Source organism: Vicugna pacos, chromosome X, assembly GCF_048564905.1.
Source record: "Vicugna pacos chromosome X, VicPac4, whole genome shotgun sequence".
Classification (NCBI taxonomy): Eukaryota; Metazoa; Chordata; class Mammalia; order Artiodactyla; family Camelidae; genus Vicugna; species Vicugna pacos.
Genome location: NC_133023.1, coordinates 113,317,333 through 113,342,319, shown reverse-complemented (window position 1 = coordinate 113,342,319; position 24,987 = coordinate 113,317,333). Strand labels below are relative to the sequence as shown.

Below are 24,987 nucleotides of genomic sequence, written 5' to 3'. Positions count from 1 at the left end.
TCAGGGGAACCAACCGTGGGATTTTGAGGGTTGGAACTTTCAGTTCCCGCCCCCATCCCAACCCTGACCTCAAGGAGGAAGGGGGGCAGGGGCTGGAGAAGACTGAGTTTTGTCACCAATGATTTCATCAGTCATGACTGTCATCAAAAATCACAGTAAGAGAAAACCAATGAATCATGGAAGAAATAATTAGTGAATGTTTATTGTGCCCACACCAAAAAGAGTGTGCACACCAGGAGCACTCCAAAACAGGCACAGGCCCAGGGCTATGCCGGTATACAGCAGCATATATAGCACGGAGGCAGTGGCTGTTTATTCTTCCAAGTGATTGGTTATATTAGAATTGTCTTAGAAGGTAGGGAACTGGTTACAGGTTACCTCCTAACAGCCTTGGGAAACAGTTTTTGTTTTGCTTATGATTTCCAAAGGCATAAGGAAGAAATGACCCAGGTTAGTCTTTCAAAATAAGCTAAATTAAGCCTAAACTGGCTTTGTCTGCTCAGGGAATCTTCAAGACTGGTCTCAATTTTTTATTTTAATGCTGTAATGAAGCGTCCATAAAACCCAAAACGATGGGATTCAGAGAGCTTCTGGGTTGGGGCACTAGAATGCATCCATGTGCTGAGAGGGGGACACACCCCTGTTCCAGGGGGACAGCTTACTCTCTGTACCTCATCTGGCTGTTGTTCATCTGTATCCTTTAGAATGTCCTTTATAATAAACTGGTAAATGTTTAAGTGAATGTTTCTAAGTTCTGTGAGCTGCTCTAGTAAATCAGCCAAACCCAAGGAGGGAGTCAGTGGGAACCTCAGGTAACAACCCAGACTTGCAGTAGGTGTCTGAAAATGTAGGAGCAGTCTCGTGGGAGCAGACTAATCCATCAACCTGTGGGATCTGATGCTAACTCCAGGTAGCGTTATAACTGAATTAAATGTGTAGGTCACCCAGTCAGTGTCCAATAATTCAGAGCCAAGTGGCCTTCCAGGTGCATCCCCACCGAAGTGCTAGCCAGAAGGCACTTCATATTTGTTCAATGACTGGTAGGAAAGGCATAGAAATGGTTCTTGTAATGTTTAACAGCCTCAATTTATCATGAGAACTGGAAGAAAAAAACTTCACTGGAAGTCAGGCAGCAACAGAACTAGAATTCTTAGGTGGTTTAGTCTACACTTCATATCCTTATAATCAGGACCTGTTACAGTGGCTCCTGATGATGTTAAGAGAAGGAACAGGTGGGGGCAGGACTAAACAGGCCATTTGCTTTTCTCAAACAGGTGCCAGAACCACCATCACTCCATTCCCACCCCCACCCTCTGCAAAAAGAAAAAAAAGGAACAGATTCTGATAGGTCCTCATCTTAGTCCGTTCAGGCTGCTGTAACAAAGTACCACAGACAAGGGGCTTCCACAACAGGTACTTACTTCTCACAGTTCTGGAAGCGGGAAGTCCAAGATCAAGGTGCGTGCGGGCAGATTCAGTGTCTGGTGAGGGCCTTCTTCCTGGTACATAGATGGCTGCCTTCTCGCTGTGTCCTCACATGGAGGAAGGGACAAGGGAGCTCTCTGGGGTCTGTTTTCTAAAGACAGGAATCCCACTCACGAGGGCCTTGTGCTCCTGACTTAATCACCTCCAAATACCATCATCACCTTGGGGGTTAGGATTTCAACATGAATTCTGAGGAACCACAAACATTCACTCCATGACAGAAAAAGTCTACATTGCAGTGAATGAACTAAGATACTCCCTGATGTTCAAAGGCTGTTTGAGACAAGTGTTCTTTAAAGCAGCATTCCCCACATTGTTTCTAGGAATTGCTGTAATGGGGGAAAAACCGGTTTTGCAGATAGCATCTCTCAGGGTGGGTGAACGTTCTCCAGAGAGACTTGGACAAATGTTGCCTTAGAGATGTTTGGTCCACAAACTAGGGTAAAAGTGCTACATTCTCATGAAGTCATTAAAATAAACTCTTGTGTTACTAGTAAAGCAATTTAATGAAACATTTTATAACTAATTTTACATCATATACAAATCTAAGTTACATTTAAAGTTGTCAACTGAGCTCAAGATCACTAATTATCAGAGAAATGCAAATCAAAACTACAATGAGGTATCACCTCACACCAGTCAGAATGGCCGTCATTCAAAAATCCAAAAATGACAAATGCTGGAGAGGCTGTGGAGAAAGGGGAACCCTCCTACACTGCTGGTGGGAATGCAGTTTGGTGCAGCCACTATGGAAGACAGTGTGGAGATTCCTCAAAAGACTAGGAATAGACTTACCATATGACCCAGGAATCCCACTCCTGGGCTTGTATCCAGAAGGAACCCTACTTCAGGATGACACCTGCACCCCAATGTTCATAGCAGCACTATTTACAACAGCCAAGACATGGAAACAGCCTAAATGTCCATCAACAGGTGACTGGATAAAGAAGATGTGGTGTATTTATGCAATGGAATACTACTCAGCCATAAAAACCGACAACATAATGCCATTTGCAGCAACATGGATGTTCCTGGAGAATGTCATTCTAAGTGAAGTAAGCCAGAAAGAGAAAGAAAAATACCATATGATATTGCTCATATGTGGAATCTAAAAAAAAAAAAAAGAACATAAATACAAAACAGAAACAGACTCATAGGCATAGAATACAAACTGTGGTTGCCAAGGGGGGCGGAGGGTGGGAAGGGACAGACTGGGATTTCAAAATTGTAGAATAGATAAACAAGACTATACTGTGTAGCACAGGGAAATATACACAAAATCTTATGGTAGCTCACAGAGAAAAAAATGTGACAATATATGTATGTTCATGTATAACTGAAAAATTGTGCTCTACACTGGAATTTGACACAACATTGTAAAATGATTATAAATCAATAAAAATGTTAAAAAAAATAAAGTTATCAATTGATAGTGGTGTTGGATTGACATTAGCAATCACTACGTGATCAAGTAGACTGCTTTCCTGTGCTTTATTACAAAATTATTTTTATTGAGCTAACTACTCAAGTTTCAGACTTTTAATTTTTTCCCCAGGTATATGCTTTTATTTAGGGCTCCTAAAGCTTCAAATCAATTGTTCCTTCCTATCTTTGAACTCAGTCCTTTCTCAGTTTAAGGCAACATCTATAAGCAGACATTGATTTAAATCTTATTCTTAGCTATTACTATGACATACAAGAAAATAAAAGCCATCAACGAAGCTGAACATTTATTGAGTGGGTTTTGTTGTTTATGTGTTAGGGACCACGATATGATTAGCACTGAATCTCCACACGATTCCTATTACATTTAATAAACTGTAATAGTATTTATGTTCAGTATTTGGAAGGCATCTGAACTTGTATGGCACTTACTTTAACAGGTTTTAAAGGCCTGTTAAGTAGTCACTTGTTAACAGCAGAGCTAGAATTTTATTAGCACCAGCTCCCAACTCTGTATCTCAGTGGTTCTCAACTTTGGCTGCTCTTTAGAAACATGTTAAAAACTCAGGCTGCCCCACCGGTTCCTGAGTCCAGTGAAATCCATCTCCAGGATGGGAGGCAGGTGTCAGTAGTTTTCAAACTTCCACAGGTGATTCACGTGTGCAACCAAGGCTGAGACACCAGCTCTCACTAATCCTCAAAGCATTTCTTACCATTTCACATTCAGAAAGGTAGACAGTTTGGGCAAGTCAATACATGATTAAGAAGGCCCCAGAACAGCCATACCACCCTGAATGCGCCCAATCTTGTCTGATCTTGGGATATGGCCCCAGACCTGGGGTTCATGACAAAGAAATGAAGCTGATTAAGTTGGTGGAGGGAGCAGAGAGGGCAGCTGTCAGATTTTGCCTTACGTTTCCCTCAGGGAAGACACTGAGATCATCATGAAACATTAATGAGACTCAGATATTCCAAATCTAACCCTACACCATTTTTTCACCCAGAAATTTATTGCATTTACCAAACTATACAAAAGTAGACATTTCCATTAAAAGCCCAAGCATTAGTCATGTCCATCTTTCTGGCAAATATCAAACAAAGGATGACGTTGAGAACATTTTTACAACAGCTAATTAAACAGTAACCGCATTTCAAAACCAGAAGCACCCACTCCAAGACCATCTCAGTGAGAATGATGTGAGATTCACTCCTTTACTCATGTCCTGTGTTCTGCCAGGTCCAGTAGGGGGCGCTGTCACCTCTCCTGAACCAGGTAGCGGAAGACTAGGTGCAGGAGTCCAGACCCGCCGCTGTCCTGCTGCTGATAGTCCGAGTCTGAGCGGTGAGAAGCCCAGACAGCAGGACGAAAGTCTTGTTTGTACATTATCAGCCGCTAGTCCCCATCCTACCTGGTCCCGTCACAAGGAAGGATGCTGGGGGGTGGGGGGACAGAAAGAGCACACAGGGGCTCTGGAGCCAGGAAGAAAAAGGGAGAGAAGCCTCACAGGATGTTTCCATGCTGGTACGGGCAGCACTCAGGGTCAGAGGTCCTCCCCAGCCAGGCCAAACTACAGGCACGGAAGCCCCAAGTGTAGTGTTACCATCCCCACCAGCCCAGGGAGCCAAAACCCCAAAGACGTTCAAAGCCAAGACTGAAAACACTCAGTCCCTCCATCAGTCAAGGAAAAGCTGCCCCGCATATCCCTGGATTCTGGGTACCAGTGGAAAGCACGCGCCTCATGACACAGGCCTTGCCCATCGCATGAACACACAGCAGTCCTGGGCGCGGTTGCCTGGTCCTGGGGTCTCGGTTTTGCATGAAGGGGTGGCAGGGGTTCTTTCAGGGGAAGTCTCTCTCCTTTCAGTACCTGAAGCAAAGCTGCTGGCAACGGGGCCTCAATTTGGAAGCTCCCCTAACTGCCATCAGTGAAGTACACTTCGGCTTAGCTGCAACCCGAGGTGCCACCGTTCAACATCGGCACACTCACCAGGCCATTCGCACTGCAAGAAGATGAAGCCACCCCATGATAGCAATCTGAGCATGACCCTCGGGAGGGACCTTAGTTCACTCTATCATCTCTCATAACCTGCTCGAAGCAGCTCACATGAACCTGCTCATCTCCATTGTCATCACTGATACAGGAGAACAGACATGGAAAGGCCACTCGCCCCACAAGCAGTGCACACGGGCACAGGGCACCTCTGTTAGGTTCTGCAGCCCCCATTCCAGTGGTCTGGGTGGGGTTATGTGGGTATGATAATAGGGTATCATCTTTATGATGTTTAAAAAGAGTTCTTAACCTTTTAAAGACACACCAAAATATGATAAAACAATACATTTGGCATTTTTTTATCAACAAGCTATAATTTAATGATCTTGCTTGATAGGTAATATGTCTGAAAGTTTCCACAATAAAAAGAGAAAAAAAATTTTTTGAGTTCTGGTACAAAAATACGGAACAAAGTGGCTCATACCATTATGACTCAGGGATGATTCATACAAACTGCAAGCAAAATAACTTATGCTGCCTTAAAATACTAGCATAACATAATAAGGAGAAAAATGCAAATGACTTCTAAAAAATCCCACACATCCACTGGTACCTACAATTTTCAAATTCAACACACCACTCCCAAGAAAAAAGTCAAACATTTCAAAAGGAAGGCATTAAAAACATACATTTTGCGAGATATCACCTGCAAGTTGAAGAGTTAATTCCAAGTTTTCTGCATTTTCAGGATTCAAATTCTCAAGTAATCCTGTGTATCAGTCCCTTTTCCAGATACTTTTCTATGAGTTCATTATTCATACAGTCAACAAATACTGAGCACCTTTAGGCACTCGGCTCCCTGGGTGTGACACCGAAGACAGAAGCCTTGCCTTCCTGGAGGGGATGTTATAGACACTCTAACAGGCCATTAGAGAAAAATGTGTTATGTTTCTAAGCATGGGCATGTCTATAAACTTTTATTTTAAAGAAAATTCCCAAGAGTTGAGGTCATCCTGAAATGTAATCTGTAAAAAGTTTATTTCCCATGTGCTATCGTTACCGTTCTCAATTCTCAAATGCTTGGAATGCCACCACTTTAAAACCTTGTCTATTAAAGAAAATCCAAGAGCGTCTTCACTCTTCCACCTAAAGTCACCAATTTTGCCATAATAAGTCCTTTGGAAACAGCCACAATATGCCTTATTCCATATGGTGGAAAACATCCCTAGATAATACCTTAATGCCTCTAAATGATTTGCCCAGTCTGACGAATGCACCTATTGGGTGGTCTCCTTAAAGACCTTCCCACCAAGGACTACGCCTCCAGCTCAGCATCATGTACCTTCAGTACAAGGTCGTTCCATGTTCAGCTTTCTCAATTATAGTGTATATGCTGCCATTTTGTTGGGATAATTCTAGCCAATCTGAAATCTACTAAAACAGAAAGCAGACACCAGGGTACCAACATCTTTCATGCTTAAAGGCAAATGTATTCATTCCCCTTCCAAGCGGCACATAATCAGGTATTCTATGCGCTTGCTATTTCTCTTCCAAATCAAGCTGGAGACAACTTTTGAGGATCCACTCATCCTCCACCATCTTGCACCATATTCTGGTAAGTAGCTTACGTAGGGAGCAAGGAATATTCTCACTGACCTACAGGTTAGTCAAGTGGGGAGCAGGCTGGGAGGAGAGCTAAGTCTATGGTGTCTTCCACTGCCATCAAGCTCACAGTAGGGCCGCATCACCTTGTACCAGCAGATAGGCCATGGCAGGGATAAAGGCACGGGAGAAGAGGAGGAATAGAGACTGGGTGTCCTACGATGGAGTGAAGAGGCTGCTGGTTGGAAGTGAAGTCATCCTTTTTAGGATGCCATGCCAAGGAGAAAGCCTCCAAAAAATCCACCAGTCACCAGAACATTCTTCTTCACAAATGACACCACCTAGGAACAGAAGACAGCACATCAGTTATTCTGCTAAGGATATTGTTATTAGGAAGCAGGACACAGATCAGAAGGTGAGATGCCAGGTCTTTGTCTACCCACTGTCCATGGCTATTTTCATGGTATACACTTTGCACCCTCACTCGCCAACAAAAGTCACCAAACCTTCTATTGATCCTTGTGGGTTTAACCTTTGAAAATGCCTCTGAGGTGAAGATACTCCAGGTAAGGACGACATATTGGTGTGTCTACACACACTGTACGTGAACAAGGTAAGTCTCACCTCCTCTGCTTTGCTTTTGACCTCCGTAGGTATCTGGTTGCTCTTACGGATCTTCAGCTGCTCCTTGGCTTTCTTCATGTCCTTCTCCACGCGCTGCCAGTCGACTTTGATGTACCCAGTATGGTTTGCAAGCTGTAGTTTCAAAACCAACAGGAAGAAAAGAAACACATTCTTATTTCTCTTTCTCAGGATAAATCACTGAAATACATTGTCAAAAACCCTTCTTACTTGCTATTTTGTAGACACTTGCCATCCAGTTTTTTGTATGACAATGACATTCATTTAACATCTACTCAGCACCCACTGTACATGCAAGGCCCTAGGCCTGGCACCGGAAATCAACAAACTGGCCTTCAGTGACTGCTGGCAATTCTTTAACTGTATTTATACTCTTACTAATCTCTATAAAGTTTTAAGTTAGCTTAAAAAAATGGCAAAATGAAAATCAGAATTATAAGTCAAATGGAACATAAAGAAACCTTAAAGCCAACATAAGTCTGAGTTTCTTGACAATATGAACAGAGCAAGGCTATCACATAGTGATCACTGCTGCTCAGAAAGAAGTCTTCCAGAACATGACCCCACTGAGCCTCTCATGAGTAAGTTCATTTAAGGGGAACCGGGAGAAGCACATCCAAATATACCTAAGAATATGCCTTCTTCCCTTGGGAAAGACAGCAGGCCCAAACACAGAGAAAACAATTTCATCAGGAACGTGTGAAGAGAATAAAACTGATTCAAGTACATGTCATACTTGACAGCTCAGCGCTATCCAAGGACTGAGGAGCCTGATCACAGTCCACCAATCTTCCATGACAAATTAGCTCTACCTGGATATCTCGAAATACCTAAAACTGAAATTCTTCTCTACTGTCTAGTCTTTTTCTACGTCCTTGCTCTTCCTCTAGTCTGTTTTAGCTACTTCACAAGTAATCAAGGAAATTAACATTAAAATTAATTAGCTACTATCATTTTTTATCAGCTTTTCATAGCAGCTTTACTTGTAACAGTCAATAACTGGAAACAACCCAAATATCCATCCACACAAATTGGGCCATGTTTACCCAACAAGATATTACTCAGAACTAAAAAGAACAGACCACTTATAGCAGCAACATAATTGAATCTCAAAAACTGTATGCTAAATTAAAATTCTGACTCCTTTACTCCACTCTGTCTCCCACAGGACAAAGTACATAGAACTACTTGAAGATTCTGATGGCAAAGAGGGCATCTGACTGGAGAAGGCCAGAGGTGTGCATGTCCCATTTTCCCTCCAGTATCACCTGGCCTAGACTCCAGGCAGGACTCAAAAACATTTCGTCAAAATTCAACACACATTCATGATAAAAACTCTCAGAAAGCCAGAAATAAAGGAGGAACTTCCTCAACGTGATAAAGAGCATCTACAAACACACGCGCAGCGAGCGCGGACCGCGCTTCCTGGGCACAGGCGGAGCGCTTACACCCAGTGCTAAGAACAAGCCAAAGGCGTCCACTCAGCCTGCTCCTATTCAACACTGTCCTGCAAATGAAGTCAGATAAATGGAGAGGCAGGCTGTGTGCATGGAATGGAAGGCTCAACATACAACCGAGGTCCAATTCTCTCCAAACTGAGCTACAGTGACTGCAGTCCCCATCCCAGCAAGATGTTTTACAGATATATAGACAAGCTGGTTCTAAAATGTGTACGGAAAGACAAAGGAACTAGAACAGCCAAAATAATTTGGAAAAAGAACAGACTTGGAGGAATCACACTATCTAATTTTAAAATTTACTACAATGCTACAGCAATCAAGACACTGAAATAGTGAAAAAGGGACAGACAGACAGACAGACAGACAGATTAACAGGACAGAATAAAAAGTATAGAAACAGACAATTCAATTTAAAAAAGGGCAGAAGATCTGAATAGACACTTCACCAGAAAGGATATCTGGACAGCAAATAAGCACATGAAAAGATGTTCTACATCAGTAGTTGTATCATTGTGAGCCCAGCGGGACACAGCCTTAGGGCAAAGGTGAGTACCTGAGGAAAGCCAGAAGAGCAACTAAAGCTGTTATAAGGTACAGGAATAAAACTGAACCACAGATGTACAAGATCTAAATGGAAAAAATAATAAAAGTTTAGGCAAAGACATTAAAGAAGACCTAAGTAAATGGAGAGAAAGCCCATGCTCACAGAAAGATGACTCAATATCATAAAAGATATTAATTCTTCCCAAATGTATCTATATGGTTCCCATGCAACTTAAACAGAACTTTTAAAAATAATTAAACAAGGCTGCTCTAAAATTTAGGAAAAAAAGTATGCGGGAGACCCTGTCAATCTAGAACTCTATCCCTGGCCCATCAGTCAGCAGCTTCCCTCCACCACACATTTAACTTTCACCTAACCGATCTGGAAAGCCCACTCCAATTCTGATTCTCATGTAGAAGTTACCTTGCTAAAATGAGGGCTCGAATCCAGAGACTCTGGCACAATTCAACAAAGTATGGCTCGTACAGAGCAGTGGTTCTCAAACTCTGCTGCATATTAGAATCACCCGAAGTTTAAAAAGATTCCGATAGAGAAAACTCCAATTCGAAAAGACACGTGCACCCTAATGTTCACAGCAGCACTGTTTACAACAGCCAAGACATGGAAGCAACCTAAACGTCCATCAACAGATGACTGGATAAAGAAGATGTGGTGTACAGATACAATAGAGCACTACTCAGCCATAAAAAAGAATGAAATAATGTTGCTTGCAGCAACAGGGATGGACCTGGAGGGGGTTCTTATGCTAAGTGAAGTAAGTCAGAGAAAGACAAAGACTGTGTGATATTACTTACATGTAGGACCTAAAAAATGATACAAATGAATTTATTTACAAAACAGAAACAGACTCACAGACATAGAAAACAAACTTATGGTTACCAGGGAGGACATGGGGAGATAAATCAGAGATTTGAGACTAACATATATACACTACTATATATAGAATTGAAAAACAATAAGCTTCTACTGCACAGCACAGGGAACTATACTCAATATATTCTAATAAACTATAATGAAAAAGAATCTGAAAAGGAATATGTGTGTATATATATATGTACATATATGACTGAATCACTTTGCTGTACATCTGAAACTAACACATTTGTAAACCAACCATACTTCAATTGGGGTGAGTGCAGAGCTCAGCGGTAGAGCACATGCTCAGCACGCACAAGGTCCTGGGTTCAATCTCCAGTACCTCCATTAACAAAAAAACCATACTTCAATTAAAAAACAAATTCTGAAAAATATTCTGATATACAAGGACACCTACCCCCATGAAATCAAATGGGGGGGGGAGCAGGCCCTAAGCATCCGTGTTTTTTTAAAACTCCAAGGTGATTCCGATATGGAGTCAAGTTTGCAAACCAATGCTACTACCAGCCTCAAAAAACCAGCACCCAGTGGTTCTAAAATAAACTCTGGGCGGAGAGACAGCAGAGGACATCTGACTGCAGTGTCATTTAGCCCTCACTTCTCAACACCAACTGCTCTGGATCCTTGTCAAACAGTACACGAAAACAAGTACAAAGGCTACCCCAGTGTCACACCGCCACACACTCTGTTCTATTCCTAACAAACCAGTGGAACAGCAAGCAGAGAGGAACAGTTCACATACAGACCTGAAGGAGAAAAAATCCACCTCCCACAGCTGTTGCAGCCAACTTTCCAACCTTCTGGAATATGAAACCCGTGCACCTACAAAAACCAAAGCAACATCAGACAAGTTAATACGTTGTCAGATAAACACAAACATGCACTTGGAACAACGTTCAGATCCTACTCACCTTGGGATGTTCCAGCCCCTTCGTTCTCCAGACACAAAGCCTCAGAAAGACCCTGGCTCCACTCTTGGCTCTTCTACTTACTTAATTTTGTGCTCTTGAGCAAATCCCTTAAAACTCCCAAGTATGTTTGCAAAAGATGAATCTGGCTACATTGTGGAGAATGGATCAAAGCGGGGAGGAAGAACAGCAGACTCCAGCGTGCAGGCTGCACCGGTGGCACAGGAGGGAAGGGGGCTGGCGGGCTGGGCGAAGGCATTCGGTGGAGACGGCAAGGAGGGAGCAGCGAGCACATAAAACACAAGTGTGTCCTTTCCAGAAAACTTGGCCCTGAAGACGGCTTGTAAAAGCCTACCCGTACGTCTAGGCTCCCCATTTCCCCATTACCTGTCTGCCTTCATTTTCTACCACTTTCCCCTTGATACAGTTCAGCTCAGTAGGAGAAAATAATAAATATACCTTAAAATAGAAGACCTCACCAGGATTTTAAATGTTCTTAAACAAAAGCTAGATATATCTCAGAAGGGACTTCTAAAGTAGAGGTGGTAGGTCTAGTAAATAAACAGTAAGGACTCATCTTAATTCTTAAATCTGATTATAAACTGAAGTAAATTGCCTGCACCCTGCATCCACTGGCCCTAAGTCCCTCACATGAAGGCATTAACTGACATTCTGCAACTGAGACTGTTTAATCAGAGATAAATGCAACCAGCTGGACCATGACCTAGCCCTCATTTCTCCCACCTTTTTTGAAAAACCTAACATCATAGATAAAGGTGTTTTTCTCCTTCAAAGAAATTGGGAGAAAAAAGGGAGTATATATAAACTCTAGTAATTTTCTTCTCAGTCTCTTTTATCTTTAAAATGAGTTCTATATTGTAAAGAACATAACATATGTGGAATTCTTTAAGCCATGTGTAAATGTGTCCCAGAACAAGAACCAAGAATCAATTATACAGCAATAGAAAAGATACCCTGCCCCCAATAAACGAAAATTCACAATACTGCCAACCAATTAAAAATTACCAGGCATGCAAAGCAGGAAAATAGACCCATAATGATGAAGAAATAAATAAATTGAAAGCAACCTAGAAATGGCACAAATGCATCCAAAACCATTAGAAGTTTTTAAGACTGTATTCCTTCCTCTAGCTTCTATGTATTCAAGAAGCTAGAGGAAAGAACGTACACTTGATGGAATTAACAAGGTTAAATACTATAGAAGAAAAGATTAGTAAAACATGACATAACAGTAAGAACTATCAAAATGAAACAGAAAAATACATGAACATAGTTGTGATACTGAACTACAGTCATACACTGCGGAAGCCTGGGGGAAGGGTATGTGGGTTCTCTCTGGGTTAGTTTTAACAAGCACCTGTGAATCTACAGTTACCTCAAAATAAAAGGTTGAAAAAAACAGTGTCAGTGAACTATGGGAAAATTTCAAGCAGTGAAATTTGTCTAATTGGAATTGCTGAGGGATAGAAAAAATATTTGAAGAAATAATGAGAAAAATATTCCAAATTTGATGAAAACTGGGGGGAGATCTGAAAAGCTTAATGAACTCAAAGCATAAGAAACACAAAGAAAACTATACAAAGATACAATACAATCAAAATGCATAAAACAAATGATAAAGAGAAACATCTTAAAAGCAGCCTGAAAGGGAGGGAGGGACATATTAGGTACAGAGGAATAAAATTCAGAAACAGCACATTTCTCACAGAAAATAATGCAAGCCAAATGATAATGGAACATTTTTAAAGTATGGGGGTGGGGGGAACTCTGTCAATCTAGAATCCTTTACCCAGTAAAAATAGCTTTCAAAAAACAAAGATGAAGTGAAGACATTTCTCAGATATATAAAAGCTGAAAAATAAATCATCAGCAGAAGAAAAGTACAAAGAATGTTAAAGGAAATCTTTCAAGCAAAGGAAACTGATACCAGATGGAAATCTGGATACACACAAAAGCATGAAGAGCACAAGAAATAAACTATGGGGTAAATATGAAAGGTTTCATTTTCATTATTAAAAACTATGAGAATTCAACGTTTAAGGAAAATAATGAGAATGTATTATGTATTTATAACAGATGTAAAAGTAAAATGCATGACAATGAAAACAAAGAGTAAAGAGGTAAAATGGAAGTATTCTATGTGAAGTGGTGTATCTTTTGACAAAAGAGCAGGGTAAGTAAAAGATGTATCCTATAAACTTTAAAGCAACCACTAAAATTACACAATTAAGAGACAGCTAATAAACCAAGAAAGAAATTATGAACAGAATTATGAAAAATATGTGATCCAAGCAAAAAAGAAAAGAGGAAATAAGCTGGACTTCATCAAAATTAGAAACTTTTGTGCATCAAGGCACATTACCAAGACAGTGAAAACACAATTTAAAGAACAGAAGAAAATATAATCATGTCTGGTCAGAGTTTAGTATCAAAATAAAGAATTATTTCAACTCAACAACAGAAACACAAACAGCTCAATTTAAAAATAGGCAAAGGACCTGAATAAACATTTCTCCAAAGCAGATGTACAAATGGCCAGGAAGCACATGAAAAGATGGTCAACATCATTAGTCATTAGGGAACTACAAATAAAAACCGCAATGACACAGCACTTTACACCCACTAAGATGGCTATAACAATGTTTTTAAAAAACAGGAAAATAACAAGTGTCGGTGAGATGTAAAAAAACTGGAACCCTTGTACCCTGCTGATGAAAGTGTAAAATGGATCAGCCACTATGGAAACAGTTAAATGATCCTAAACTCTTAAACACAGAATCACCATATGATCAAGCAATTCCACTCCTCCTAAAGACCTGAAAACAGGAACTCAAACAAATACTTGTACACAAACATTCATAGCAGTACCATTCACAAGAGTCAAAAGGTGAAAACAACCCAAATGCCCAAAAATGAATAAATGAATTAAAAAGCCATAAAAAGGAATGAAGTCCTGATGCACACTACAATGTGAGTGAGCATCAAAAACATTTTGCTAAGTGGTGTGTGGAGGGGAGAAGACAATGAGGAGTAATTGCTCAACAGGGATGGGTTTTATTTTGGGGTGGTTACACAAAAGTGTGAATGTACTAAATGCCACTGAATTTTATACTTTAAAATGGTTAGTTTTTTGTTATGTGAATTTCACCTCAACCAAAAAAAAGGTACATACACACACACACACATACACAATATACCTATTTTTATTATATATATATACACATACACGTATATTTGATCCAAAAGGAAAAAAAGAGAATACCAAATGATAAATTTAAACCCAATAATAACAAAAAAGGAAGAGATTGTCAAATTGGATTTTAAAAAAGGAAGACACATCTACATGCTGCCTACAAGAAACCCAGCTGAAACACACAGAGTCCACCTTCCTGAACTTTGCCCCAAGCACCTCTGTACCCTTTTGCTGTAAGAAATGGTATCCACGAGTACAGCAGCCCTCAGCAAGCTCTGTGACTGCTCCTAGGGAGTCATCAAACGTGAGGCTACTCTTGGGGACCCTCAAACTCTGCAAACTAGGGACTTCAGTGAGGGTCAATATACAAAAATCAACTGCATTTCTATAACATAAGCAACGAACAGTGACAAATTGAAATTTTAAAAGTAACAGCATTTACAGCAACACCAAAAAACGAAATATTTATGGATAAATATGATATAAGATGTGCAAGACCTACAAAGCATTGTTGAGAGAAATTAAAAGAAATCTAAACAAATGGAGAGATAAACGATGTTTATAGGTCAATGCTGTTAGGCTTTTTGTAGAAATTGGCAGCAAGCTGATTCTAAAATTCATATGAAAATGCCAAGTACCTAGAACAGCCAAATCAACTTTGAAAAACACACTTGTAAGATTCACATTAACTTATCTCATGACTTACTATAAACTTACCTTAATCAGAAACAGGGTGATATTGGAACCAAGATAGACAAATCAATTCAACAAAGACATATAGTCAATTGATTTTCAACATAGGTACAAAAGCAATTCAGTGTAAAGAAGCATAGCCTTTTCAACAAATTGTGTGGACACATCAGATATATATGCAAAAAAGGAACTTGGATTCCTACCCTGCAACATATACAAAAAGTAAACCAAAATGGACCATGGAACTAAATGAAATTCTAACCCTATATATCATGCAGAAGAAAACATAAGAGAAAATCTTGGTGATATAACACCAAAAGCTATAAAAGAAAAGAGCTCATAAACTGCATTTCAACATTACGAACTTCTCTTTGAAAGACACTGTCAAGATAATAAAACTAGAGTAGAAAAATATATTTGCAAATCACATATCTGATGTAAGACTTTTATACAGAATACATAAAGAACCCTCACAACTCAGTAGTGAGAGAGAACAACCCAATAAAAATATGTAGAAAATATCTAAACAGATGCCCCTTCAAAGATACATGGATGGTAAAAATAAACCTGTGGAAAGATGCTCAACATCTTTATAATCAGAGAAATGTAAATTAAAACCACAGTGAAATATCACTTTATACCCACTATGATGGTCATAAGCAGAAAGACATTATGCCAGAAATAGACTGACAGATACAGAAAACAAACTAGTGGTGATCAGTGGGGAGAGGGGTGGGAGAGGGGCATGGTAGGGATGGAGATTAAGAGGTACAAACTTCTGTATATAAAACAAAGAAGCAACAAGGATATACAGTACAGCATAGGAAATTTTAGCCATTATATTGTAATAACTTTTAATGGAGTATAATCACGAAAAATACTGAATCACTATGCTGTACACCTGAAAGTAATATAGTATTATAAATCAACTATACTTCAAAAAAAAGACATTATGCCAAGTGTTAGTGAGGATGTGTGGAAACTGATGAAGATGTAAGATGGTACTTTAGAAAATTGCCGGGTAGGTTCTTAAAAAGTTAAGGCATTCACTTACTATGACTGAGTCAACCTATTTCTAGGTATTTACCCAAAAGAACTGAAAGTATATGTTCATACAAAGATTTGTGCACATATTCATAGCAGTTTTAGCCCCAAAGTGGAAACAAACCATTATTCATCAGAGGTGACTAGATAAACAAACTAGTTCATCCATATAGTGGATGACCATTCAGCAATAAAAAGGAATGAACTACTGGTTGGTACACAAAACAGCAAAGATGAACCTCTAAATTAGTACGCTAAGTGAAAGAAAAAAGCCAGACAAAAAAGAATGTGTCCTGTATAATTCCATTTATATATATAATTCTAGAAGATGCAAAGTGATCCATCGTGACAGAAAGCAGATCAGCGGCCACGGGGGCATGAAAGGGAGGAGGGCGAGATCGCAGAGAGGAAGAGGAACTCTCAGAGTGATGGATATGTTCACTATCTTGCTTGTGGTGATGGTATGAATGTGTACATGTCAAAACTTTTCAAATCTATACGTTCAACAGGTGCAGCTTATGATATGCCAATTTATTAAACTGTTTAACAAAGTAAGAAAAAAAGAGACTAGCCAAGAAGTTCCAGAAGGACAAGATTGCAGCTGCGCACACACTGCTGCTGATGTATGCAGCGGCAAAGCAGCAGGAAAATGCAATAAACTGAGTTGGGACAATTGGATATTCCACATGGGGAAAAAAGATGAAAAAAGGACTCTACCACACATCAAGCGCCCAAAAAAAGTCCAGGTGGGTCTATAAATCTAAATGTGAAAAGTACAACAACAAAGTTCTATCACATGGGGTAGATAAAGATTAAATAAGACACAAAAATTATTAACCACTGAGGTAAACATTTATAAAATTGACCAACATTAAAATTAACATCAGTTCATCAAAAGATACCAAAAAAGAAATGAAGACAACCACAGGGGAAAGGGGGGGAGGGATAAATTAGGAGTTTGGGATTAGCAGATACACACTGCTATATACAGAATAGATCAACAGCAAGGTCCCACTGTAGAGCACAGGGAACTATATTCAATGTCTTCTAACAGCCTATAATGAAAAAGAATATGAAAAATTGTATGTACATACATATGTATGTATAACTGAATCACTAGGCTGTATGTATACCAGAAACTAACACAACATTGTAAATCAACTATATTTCAATAAAAAAGAAAGAGAAGACAATCACAGAAAGCAGAATGAGTAAAAATATCTGCAATATGTACAACCAACAAAGCACTTATGTTCACAATACAGACCTAATCAAAGGGGAGTAGTGCAATGTAATGAAAAGCACTGGAGATACCACCAGCTTTCAAACTGGTAAAAATGTAACAGTCTGACAATGTCAAGTGCTCACAAGAATGTAGAGGATCATCATAAAAAAAGAATGAAATAAAGGCCATTTGCAGCAGCAACATGGATGGACCTAGAAATGATCATTCTAAGTGAAGTAAGTCAGACAGAGAAAGACAAATATCATATGATTTCACTCATATGTGGAATCTAAAAAAGAAAACAAATGAATAAGCAAAACAAAACAGCCATAGATGCAGAGAACAAACAGGTGGTTGTCATAGTGGAGAGGGGAGGGTGGTGAGAGAAACAGGTGAGGGAGATTAAGAGGCACAAACTTCCAGTTACACAACAAATGAGTCACGGGGATGAAACGCGGGGAACAAAGTCAGTAGTAATTCAATAACTTTGTACGCTGATGGATGGTAACGACTTACTGTGATGATCATTTTAAAATATATAGAGGAACCGAATCACCATGTTGTGCACCAGAAACTAACATCTAATTATAGGTCAATTATACTCCAAAAACAAACCAACCCACAGAAAAAGAGATCAGATTTGTGGTTAACAGAAGCACGGGGGCGGGGGATTGGATGAAGGCAGTCCAAAAGCACAGACTGCCAGCTATAAGATAGTAAGTACTAGGAACGTAATGTACAGCAGGACAGATGTATAACTAACACTGCTGCATGTTACATATGAAAGTCGTTAAGGGAGTAAATCCTAAGAGCTCTCATCACAAGCAAAAGTGTCTTTTTCTATTTCTTTAATGTTGTATCTACTTGAGATGATGGGTGCGCACTCAACTTATTGTGGTCATCACTTCATGATGTACGTAGGTCAGATCATTATGCTGCACCCCTGAAACTCACACAGGGCTGCATGTCAATTACATCTCAGAAAGACTGGGGGTGCAAATGAGGATAGATAATAACAGTGCCAATTTCAAAGTTGTTGTGAGAAGGAAATGACATATCTATATACTTAAAAGAGTACCCGGCATGAAGTAAATATTGACCATGCATAGCTATTAAATAGCACTTTAACATGTTTAGATGTACGGTATACATTAAATGATCAATTTCACAAAAGTCAATGTATTTTCATTGGTTAAAGACGACAGTTCCCATAACCACAACATCGAACCATACAAAAAAAGATACCGGACCTGTTTCACAGGACTTACCATCCAGTGACACCTCCAATTAACAGCTGGGTTGCCACGCTATACTTTTCTGCTGAAGGCCCAGATTCCTGCCCAAATAGCTTGCGCCACCATGGTTGCTTTTTAGCCAGTTCTGCAAGGTCCAGTGACTCAAAATTTCCCTCAAAGTTTCCTACAAGAATTAGGATACTGAATAAGAAAATAGTTTTACAATAAATCAGTACCATTCCTAACTTTTAAGGTAACCAAGATAGTTAAAAGACCCTTGAAATATTAATCTATTTTAAATAGTAAATTAATTCAAACTCTGACCAGCAACTTTTGAAAATCAGACTAAAATCAACAAACATCTTAGAGAAACAAAACCTAGAGAATTCAGAATTAGTACTCTAGTTTTTCCTCTCAAATTTAAAAACAACCTAAAGGACCTAGGAAAAACTGTTAGTAATAATAATGTATCGTAACTGAACTGGAGTTTCTTCATTTGTCTCTCTCAGGAGTAACTCAATACTACTCAGCAGTATTACGTGGATCTCCAGTGACAGCAAAGATAAGAGATAATGTTCAATTGAGGTCTTAGTACTTATGTGGCAATGCGCTAAGGAATAAATGTGTATATCTAATTAAATCCACAGAACAAAGTAGGTATATAACAAGATACTATTTATCAAACCATATTTTACTAATAAATGAAGACTCAGAGGTTAAGCGATTTCTCTGCTCAAAAAGGGAAAAAGAGTTAACAAAATGTCTAATCCCTCTCTCTCCGGGAAGATAAATTTAATGAAAGATGCACAAGACCTGTACATGGTAAGTGAAACAACACTGTAGAGTGGCAATCTCAGTCAAAAAGTAGGCTTTCATCTAGAAACGGAGAAGCTGCTTCTAAAATTCATATGCAGCTGCAAAGGACCTCAAATAGTTTTTTCAGTCGGTATGGCTGCACAACAAATCAGCCTAAAACTTCATGGAGCCAAAACAATCATTTAGGAAAATACTGTGTGCCAAAAGTGGCCAAAACAGTTGTGGGAAAAAAAGAACAAAGTTGAAAGAATTTCAAGACTTCTTTAAAGCTATAGTTAACATACAGGTAACTAGTGCCAAGACTTAAAAACTACTCTATTTGGCACAGTGTAGAAGTAGATGTACACATATAGCCATCTAATTTTCAATAACATGGCACCGAAGTAATTCAGTAAGGAAAAGAAAATGTTTTCCACAAATTGTGTTACAACTACTAAGTATGTGTTAAAACAAAAAACACCTTTCACACAAAATATAATTGAATACTTAATTCAATAAGGATCAGAGCCCAATTTAGCAGAATGAAAATATGGACGTTTAAGGAACTGGGTCTTCTACGGCCTCACAATTAGTTCAATGAAGTTTTATTCTAATGTAATCACAAAATATCACTGCTGTGTTGAAGAAGAAACTGCCTCCGTGGGTTAAAGAGTATCACTGAAAACAAAAATGAGTTTTGAGGTTTTTTCCATGTAATTTTGCCAAATTACAGTCAAGGGGATCCAAAGCATAGATATTTAGTTCACCCAACTTCAGTCATTCAACAAACGCTAGTAAGCACTATGTCGACAAGGCAGCAGACTTGCTTATAGGCCCAGGAAATCAATGCTCAGAGTATTACGTGATCATCAGTATCATAAAGATTGAAATTCATGACGTCAATCACCAACTTTCTCACAGCAGTTTCCTAGGTGCAAATTATCTGATCATCCTACATATTTGAAGTGAATGAGGGCAGTCTGGTTTGCGAGGAAATGCACTGTGCAATCCAACACCTCAGAGTCACCTAAGTTCAGTGGTGTGCTGTTGTTGGAGACGAAAGTCCAAAGAGATAAAGAAGCCGCCTAGGTCTAAAGGTGTCAGAATGCTTCCGAGAACAGGGACAAAATGTCTCCACGCCCAGGCTGCCAGGGGCGGGGCCGGAAGGCTGGATGAGCCGGAGCGCGGACAACACCCGGGAGCAGTTCGGCTCCCGACCGGCTGCTGACCTTGGCCGGACCTTGGGAGCGGGCAGGCCAGGGCCGAGCCCCAGGCGGCCTCCCCGCCCCTGCGCCGCTTGGGCCCCCGGGGGAGCTCCGCCGGGACTGCGAGGCGCGGAGCCCTCCCTCTTCCGGAGCCCTGGCAGGCGGCTCCTCGCGGCGCCAGACGCGCGCGCGCCTTCCCTTACCTTGACTGGCCGCAGCCATTTCGACGAGCTCGTCTCGCGATGACACCCGCAGGGGCTCGGCGCGGTAGGACGCTGAGTGGCGCGCCGCCGTCACCGTAAGGTGGCTTCCGGCACGTGGAGCAGATGTTTCCATTCCAACGGCGGCGGCGGAAGAGGGCGGGCGGGGCGCGCGGCGGGCCCTCCCCATCTGCGCGCGCAGCCGCGTCACAAGGTTCAGCGGCCGGGGTCACGAGCCCTTCGGCCCCGCCCAGCAGGCGCGCCGAGCCGCGCGTGCTCAGAAAGCCTCCGCGGGCGGGGCTGTTCAGCCAGATGCTGTCGGGCTGGCTTCTCTCTTAGAAGGGATTTAGTTGTACGGGACCGCAGCGCGGCCTTTCCCGAGTCAAGACTGTTCTACCCCTCACTTTAGTAAAAATCCAGAAAGCTGGCTTGTCGTCTCCGTTCATGAAGCATTGACCAAATATTTATCAGGGCCTGCTACGTGCCCGATGCTGTTCCACTGGGGGAAGACACATTTAAAAAACAGCTACCGCTATAACCAAGAGGAGCGCTCAGAAAGAAAAGAGCTTTCTTGCGTACGATGCCTACGGAACCTTTTAACCACGTGCCAGAGCACCTCTCCGCCCCCACCCCTAAGCCACTCCTCTAGTCACTCCATCCCAGTTCAAGGCAACTACACCTTTCCCAAAACCTTGCTGTTAATCTGAACTCCTCTCTCAAATCCACAAATCCAATTCATCACCCAGCACTGTAAACGCTACCTTCACAGTGAATTCAACCATTCTCACTCCTCCACTGCTAAGATCCTAGCCCAAGTCACGGTCATTTCTTGCCCCCCTCCCCCGTTAACAAGTCTATTGCTCCTGCCCTTGTGCTGCTAATGTCTATTCTTTCCACTGTTGCCAGAAAGCTCATGGCCCTCCGCTACTCAGAACTCTACCGTGGCTCCCTATAACCCTCAATGTAGAAACCAAAGTCCCTTTGCCGAAATGTAACCTTCTCAGTGAGACTTTCCATGACTGAAAACTGCAAAACCCCTCCTTCCCGTCCTGCTTACTTTCCTTTTGTGCACAGCACTTACTTTACCTTCTAACAGACATAAGGTACACATACATTGTAAGTATTGATTATTGTCTGTCAGTTGTTTCTATCGCGCGCTCCTGTGCACACTGTGCCTAGGACTGTCTCCCTAGGACAAATAAGTAGTTGTCTGCTCTTGGGCAAACCATTTAACCTCTGACCCTCACGTGGTTCATCTCTACTCACTTTGCAGTCTCATTCTGAGCCTTAAATCCGATCATGTGTAAAGCATCTGGCAGAGAATTATCACTCTATATTGTAACTGTCTCCCCGACTGTACTGTGACTTCCAAAAGGCAGAAACTGGATTTAATTCATGTCTGAAGCCTGGAGATATAGCATAACGGTTCAGAGCATGACTTCTGGAGCCAGATTAAATGGATCTGAATGCTACAACTTACAAACTGTGAGACCATGGCCAACTTGCCTAACTTCTCTGGGCTTCAATGTCATCACCTGTACAATGCAGACAAAAACACTAGCCACATTAGAAAGCACTTAGAACAGTTCCTGAAATACATAACCTGCCAGCTCTCTGCAAACTGGTGCCTGGCAGAGAGAAGGTCTCAGCAAATGTTTACACAACAAGGCTTCTTCCTGATTGTTTCCAAGCTGGACAACACCTTGCCAATTGCTCCCGAACACGTTCTCTGTGCAGAATTGGACTCTCATTAATAACATTTCTTATAGAAACCTTGGTCACTATTCTTATCAGAACCTATACTTTGAGGTCCTTGGGGAGATTCTCACGACTCCTAATATACATCAAACTGAGTAGGGGCTTTGCTTCAGCTCAGCAAAGCTACATTTTGATGTAAGTAGATAATAGCCTCAGCCAGGGCCAAATGTAAAACAACCTCAAGAAGCCTCAATGCAAGATGAGTAAATACCTGAATGCTGGGTGATTATGAGTGCCATGTAGAAAAATGAAGCAGAGAGAGATCAGTAGAGCCAGTGTGGGCAGAAAGCTTCCAAGGTCCATATTTGAGCCCACTGAGAAGGCAAGATTTGAGCCAAGACTTGAAGGAGATGTGGGAGTGTAAATGTGTGGAGATCAGGGAAACGTAGCCAGAGTGAGATGAGACCTTGGAGATAGGGAGAAGGGACATGCAGATTGTGGGGAATACTCTTGGTCATGGTAAAAATGCAGGATTCTACTCTGAGTGACATCAGAAGCCAGTGTAGGGTCCTGAGCAAAGAAGTGACAGGATCCACTTTATGGTTTTAAACAGTCATTCAGTGGTGTCTGTGAGAGGAAAGGATAGAAGCAGGGAGGGCAAGTGGATTCCAGCATCTTAAACAACATTTAGAGCATTTCTTGCTGCGGCCAGAAAGGAAGGGGGTTGGGGCACACTAGGAATGCAGATACAAATTAGAGCTCCACTTCACCTTGACTCCCCCTTCCTTTCCTTGAAGCTTCTGGTGGAAGCAGCAGCCCTGCGCCCCTGCTGCTTTCAGAGGGGAACGGGTTAAGCTTTAGCTCAGCCTCCCTTTTTCTACTCACTTCTTCCTGTGGCTACTTCTTACTGCCAGAAAGGAAGCAGTCCTGTCGCCTAGAGCTCAGGGCTAATGCTGCTGTCACATCCAACCAGTAAGGTTTCCTAAAATTCTTTGCGAAAATTTTGGGACTTTTCACCAAATCATAAAAAAATTTCCTTTTTTTTTTCCCCTGGGAGCCAAAGATATTTTAAAGAAGAATTAATCTTGCATTTCTCCAGTTGAACGTTTTCTTACAATAAGAGCCATGCAAATAGAGCTACCCACCTGCTTCTTTCTGTGCCTCTTGCCACTAAGCTTCAGCGCCATCCGAAGATACTACCTGGGCGCAGTGGAACTGTCCTGGGACTATAGGCAAAGTGAACTGCTCAGTGAGCTGCACATGGACACCAGGTAAAGGCATATGCTAGAGGGACCCATCGGGATTGCGGAGATGTGACTCTGGATGGAGGAAGGGGCAGACATCAGGTTAGGGTGACTGTGATGCTGCTTAAGCCCTGTAAAAGCATTTCCAGGTAAGGTGTGCAGGCATCTATGTTATTAGCACAAATGCTAATTGCCAATCCTTTTCATAGATCTATTGATATTTTTTCCTGTTTTGTCCACTGCCTCTATTTGCCACATGCTGCCACTCTGGAAACTAGAGGGTACAGGAGAGTGAGGGCATAAGAGACAAAACAAAACTTCCCTCAGCCTACCCCCAAGTTTCCGTAGAGAGAAGAGCAGTAAGAGCCGTCAATATTACACACAATTTTGGCGTAAGTACTCTTCGCCGTTAGTTCAGAAGCTTTTCATCTTTTGTGGTTCTGGTACATTTTGGGAGAGTAGTGTTAAATAATCTTTCCAATATTATCTATGATCATTTATTTATTCAGATTTTCTACCTCTTCTTCGGTCAGTATTGGTTATATATATTTTCCTAGAAAGCAATCTATTATGCCTAGATTTAATAATGTATTGGTATCAAGTTACATGATAATCTTGTGATATTGTTAAACTGTCTTGTGTCTGTAGTTACATCTCCATTCTTATATTGTGTACGTTCTCTTTAACTCTCTTAAAAATAGTATTTCCAGAAAGCTTCTCGGTTTTATTGGTTTTGTCAAAAACCATCTTTTGGTTCTATCAGTTTTTACTTTTATGCTTATTAATTTATTTCTTCTTCCTAATTTCCTTTGGTTCATTTTGTTGATCTAAGTTTTTGCTTATCGAGTTGAATGCTGACATCATTTCTTTTAAATTGTGTTTTGTTTTCTTTAAATGTGTATTATAAAGATTTAAACCCAATACATATACAACGGTAATTAGTCTTTTTTGGTTTTTTTCTGCTTTGCTGGAATGAAGGAAATATTTCCTTTTTATTTCCCAAAAAAGGCCAGAACTCTTCAAACACGTCTACCATCAACGTATAGGGATGCCCTTCTCCCTGCAATCACATCAGCAATAAGTTTTATCTTGCTTTTTTACTTTTGCCAGTCTAGTAGGTATAGAGTGATGTTGCATCATTACATTAATTGCATTCTTTTTGTTTTTAATGAAGTTGACCATCTTTCCAAATGCTTGTTGGCTACGTTATTTATATTTTAAGATTTTACTATTCATATGTTTTGCTCATTTTTCTTTGCGCTTTCTTTTTTTAATTATGAGAAACATTTTATCATTACAAATGTTAACCCTTTTTGATGCTGCATTCATATACTAATGTATATTGCAATTTTCCCCAAGACCTGTTGTTTGTCTATTGACAGTGTTTATAACTTTGACCAAAAACATTTTTAAGTTTTATAGTAAAATACATCTCTTTTCTTTCATATCTTCAGAGTTCCCA

At 40.6% G+C, this 24,987-nt stretch overlaps 2 protein-coding genes across 3 annotated transcripts in view; one reads left to right on the top strand and one right to left on the bottom strand.

Annotated features, from left to right (window-relative positions):
- Window positions 1-1,972: 1,972 nt before the first annotated feature.
- Window positions 1,973-20,813, bottom strand: FUNDC2 (FUN14 domain containing 2). Its single transcript, XM_072955880.1, has 5 exons — window positions 20,587-20,813; window positions 18,417-18,567; window positions 10,811-10,886; window positions 7,146-7,277; window positions 1,973-6,862 (listed from the first exon to the last, which is right to left on the bottom strand). Exons 1-5 carry the CDS (start codon window positions 20,771-20,773, stop codon window positions 6,785-6,787), a joined length of 624 nt encoding a protein of 207 aa, XP_072811981.1. The 5' UTR covers window positions 20,774-20,813; the 3' UTR covers window positions 1,973-6,784.
- A 2,392-nt stretch (window positions 20,814-23,205) lies between these two features.
- F8 (coagulation factor VIII) overlaps window positions 23,206-24,987 on the top strand; it is a 98,483-nt gene continuing 96,701 nt past the window's right edge. For both annotated transcript variants that reach the window (XM_031675419.2, XM_072956142.1), the window contains exon 1: window positions 23,206-23,552. In XM_031675419.2, the coding sequence (XP_031531279.1) occupies window positions 23,407-23,552 (146 nt within the window). In that variant the 5' untranslated portion in view covers window positions 23,206-23,406. The remainder of the gene's footprint in view (window positions 23,553-24,987) is intronic.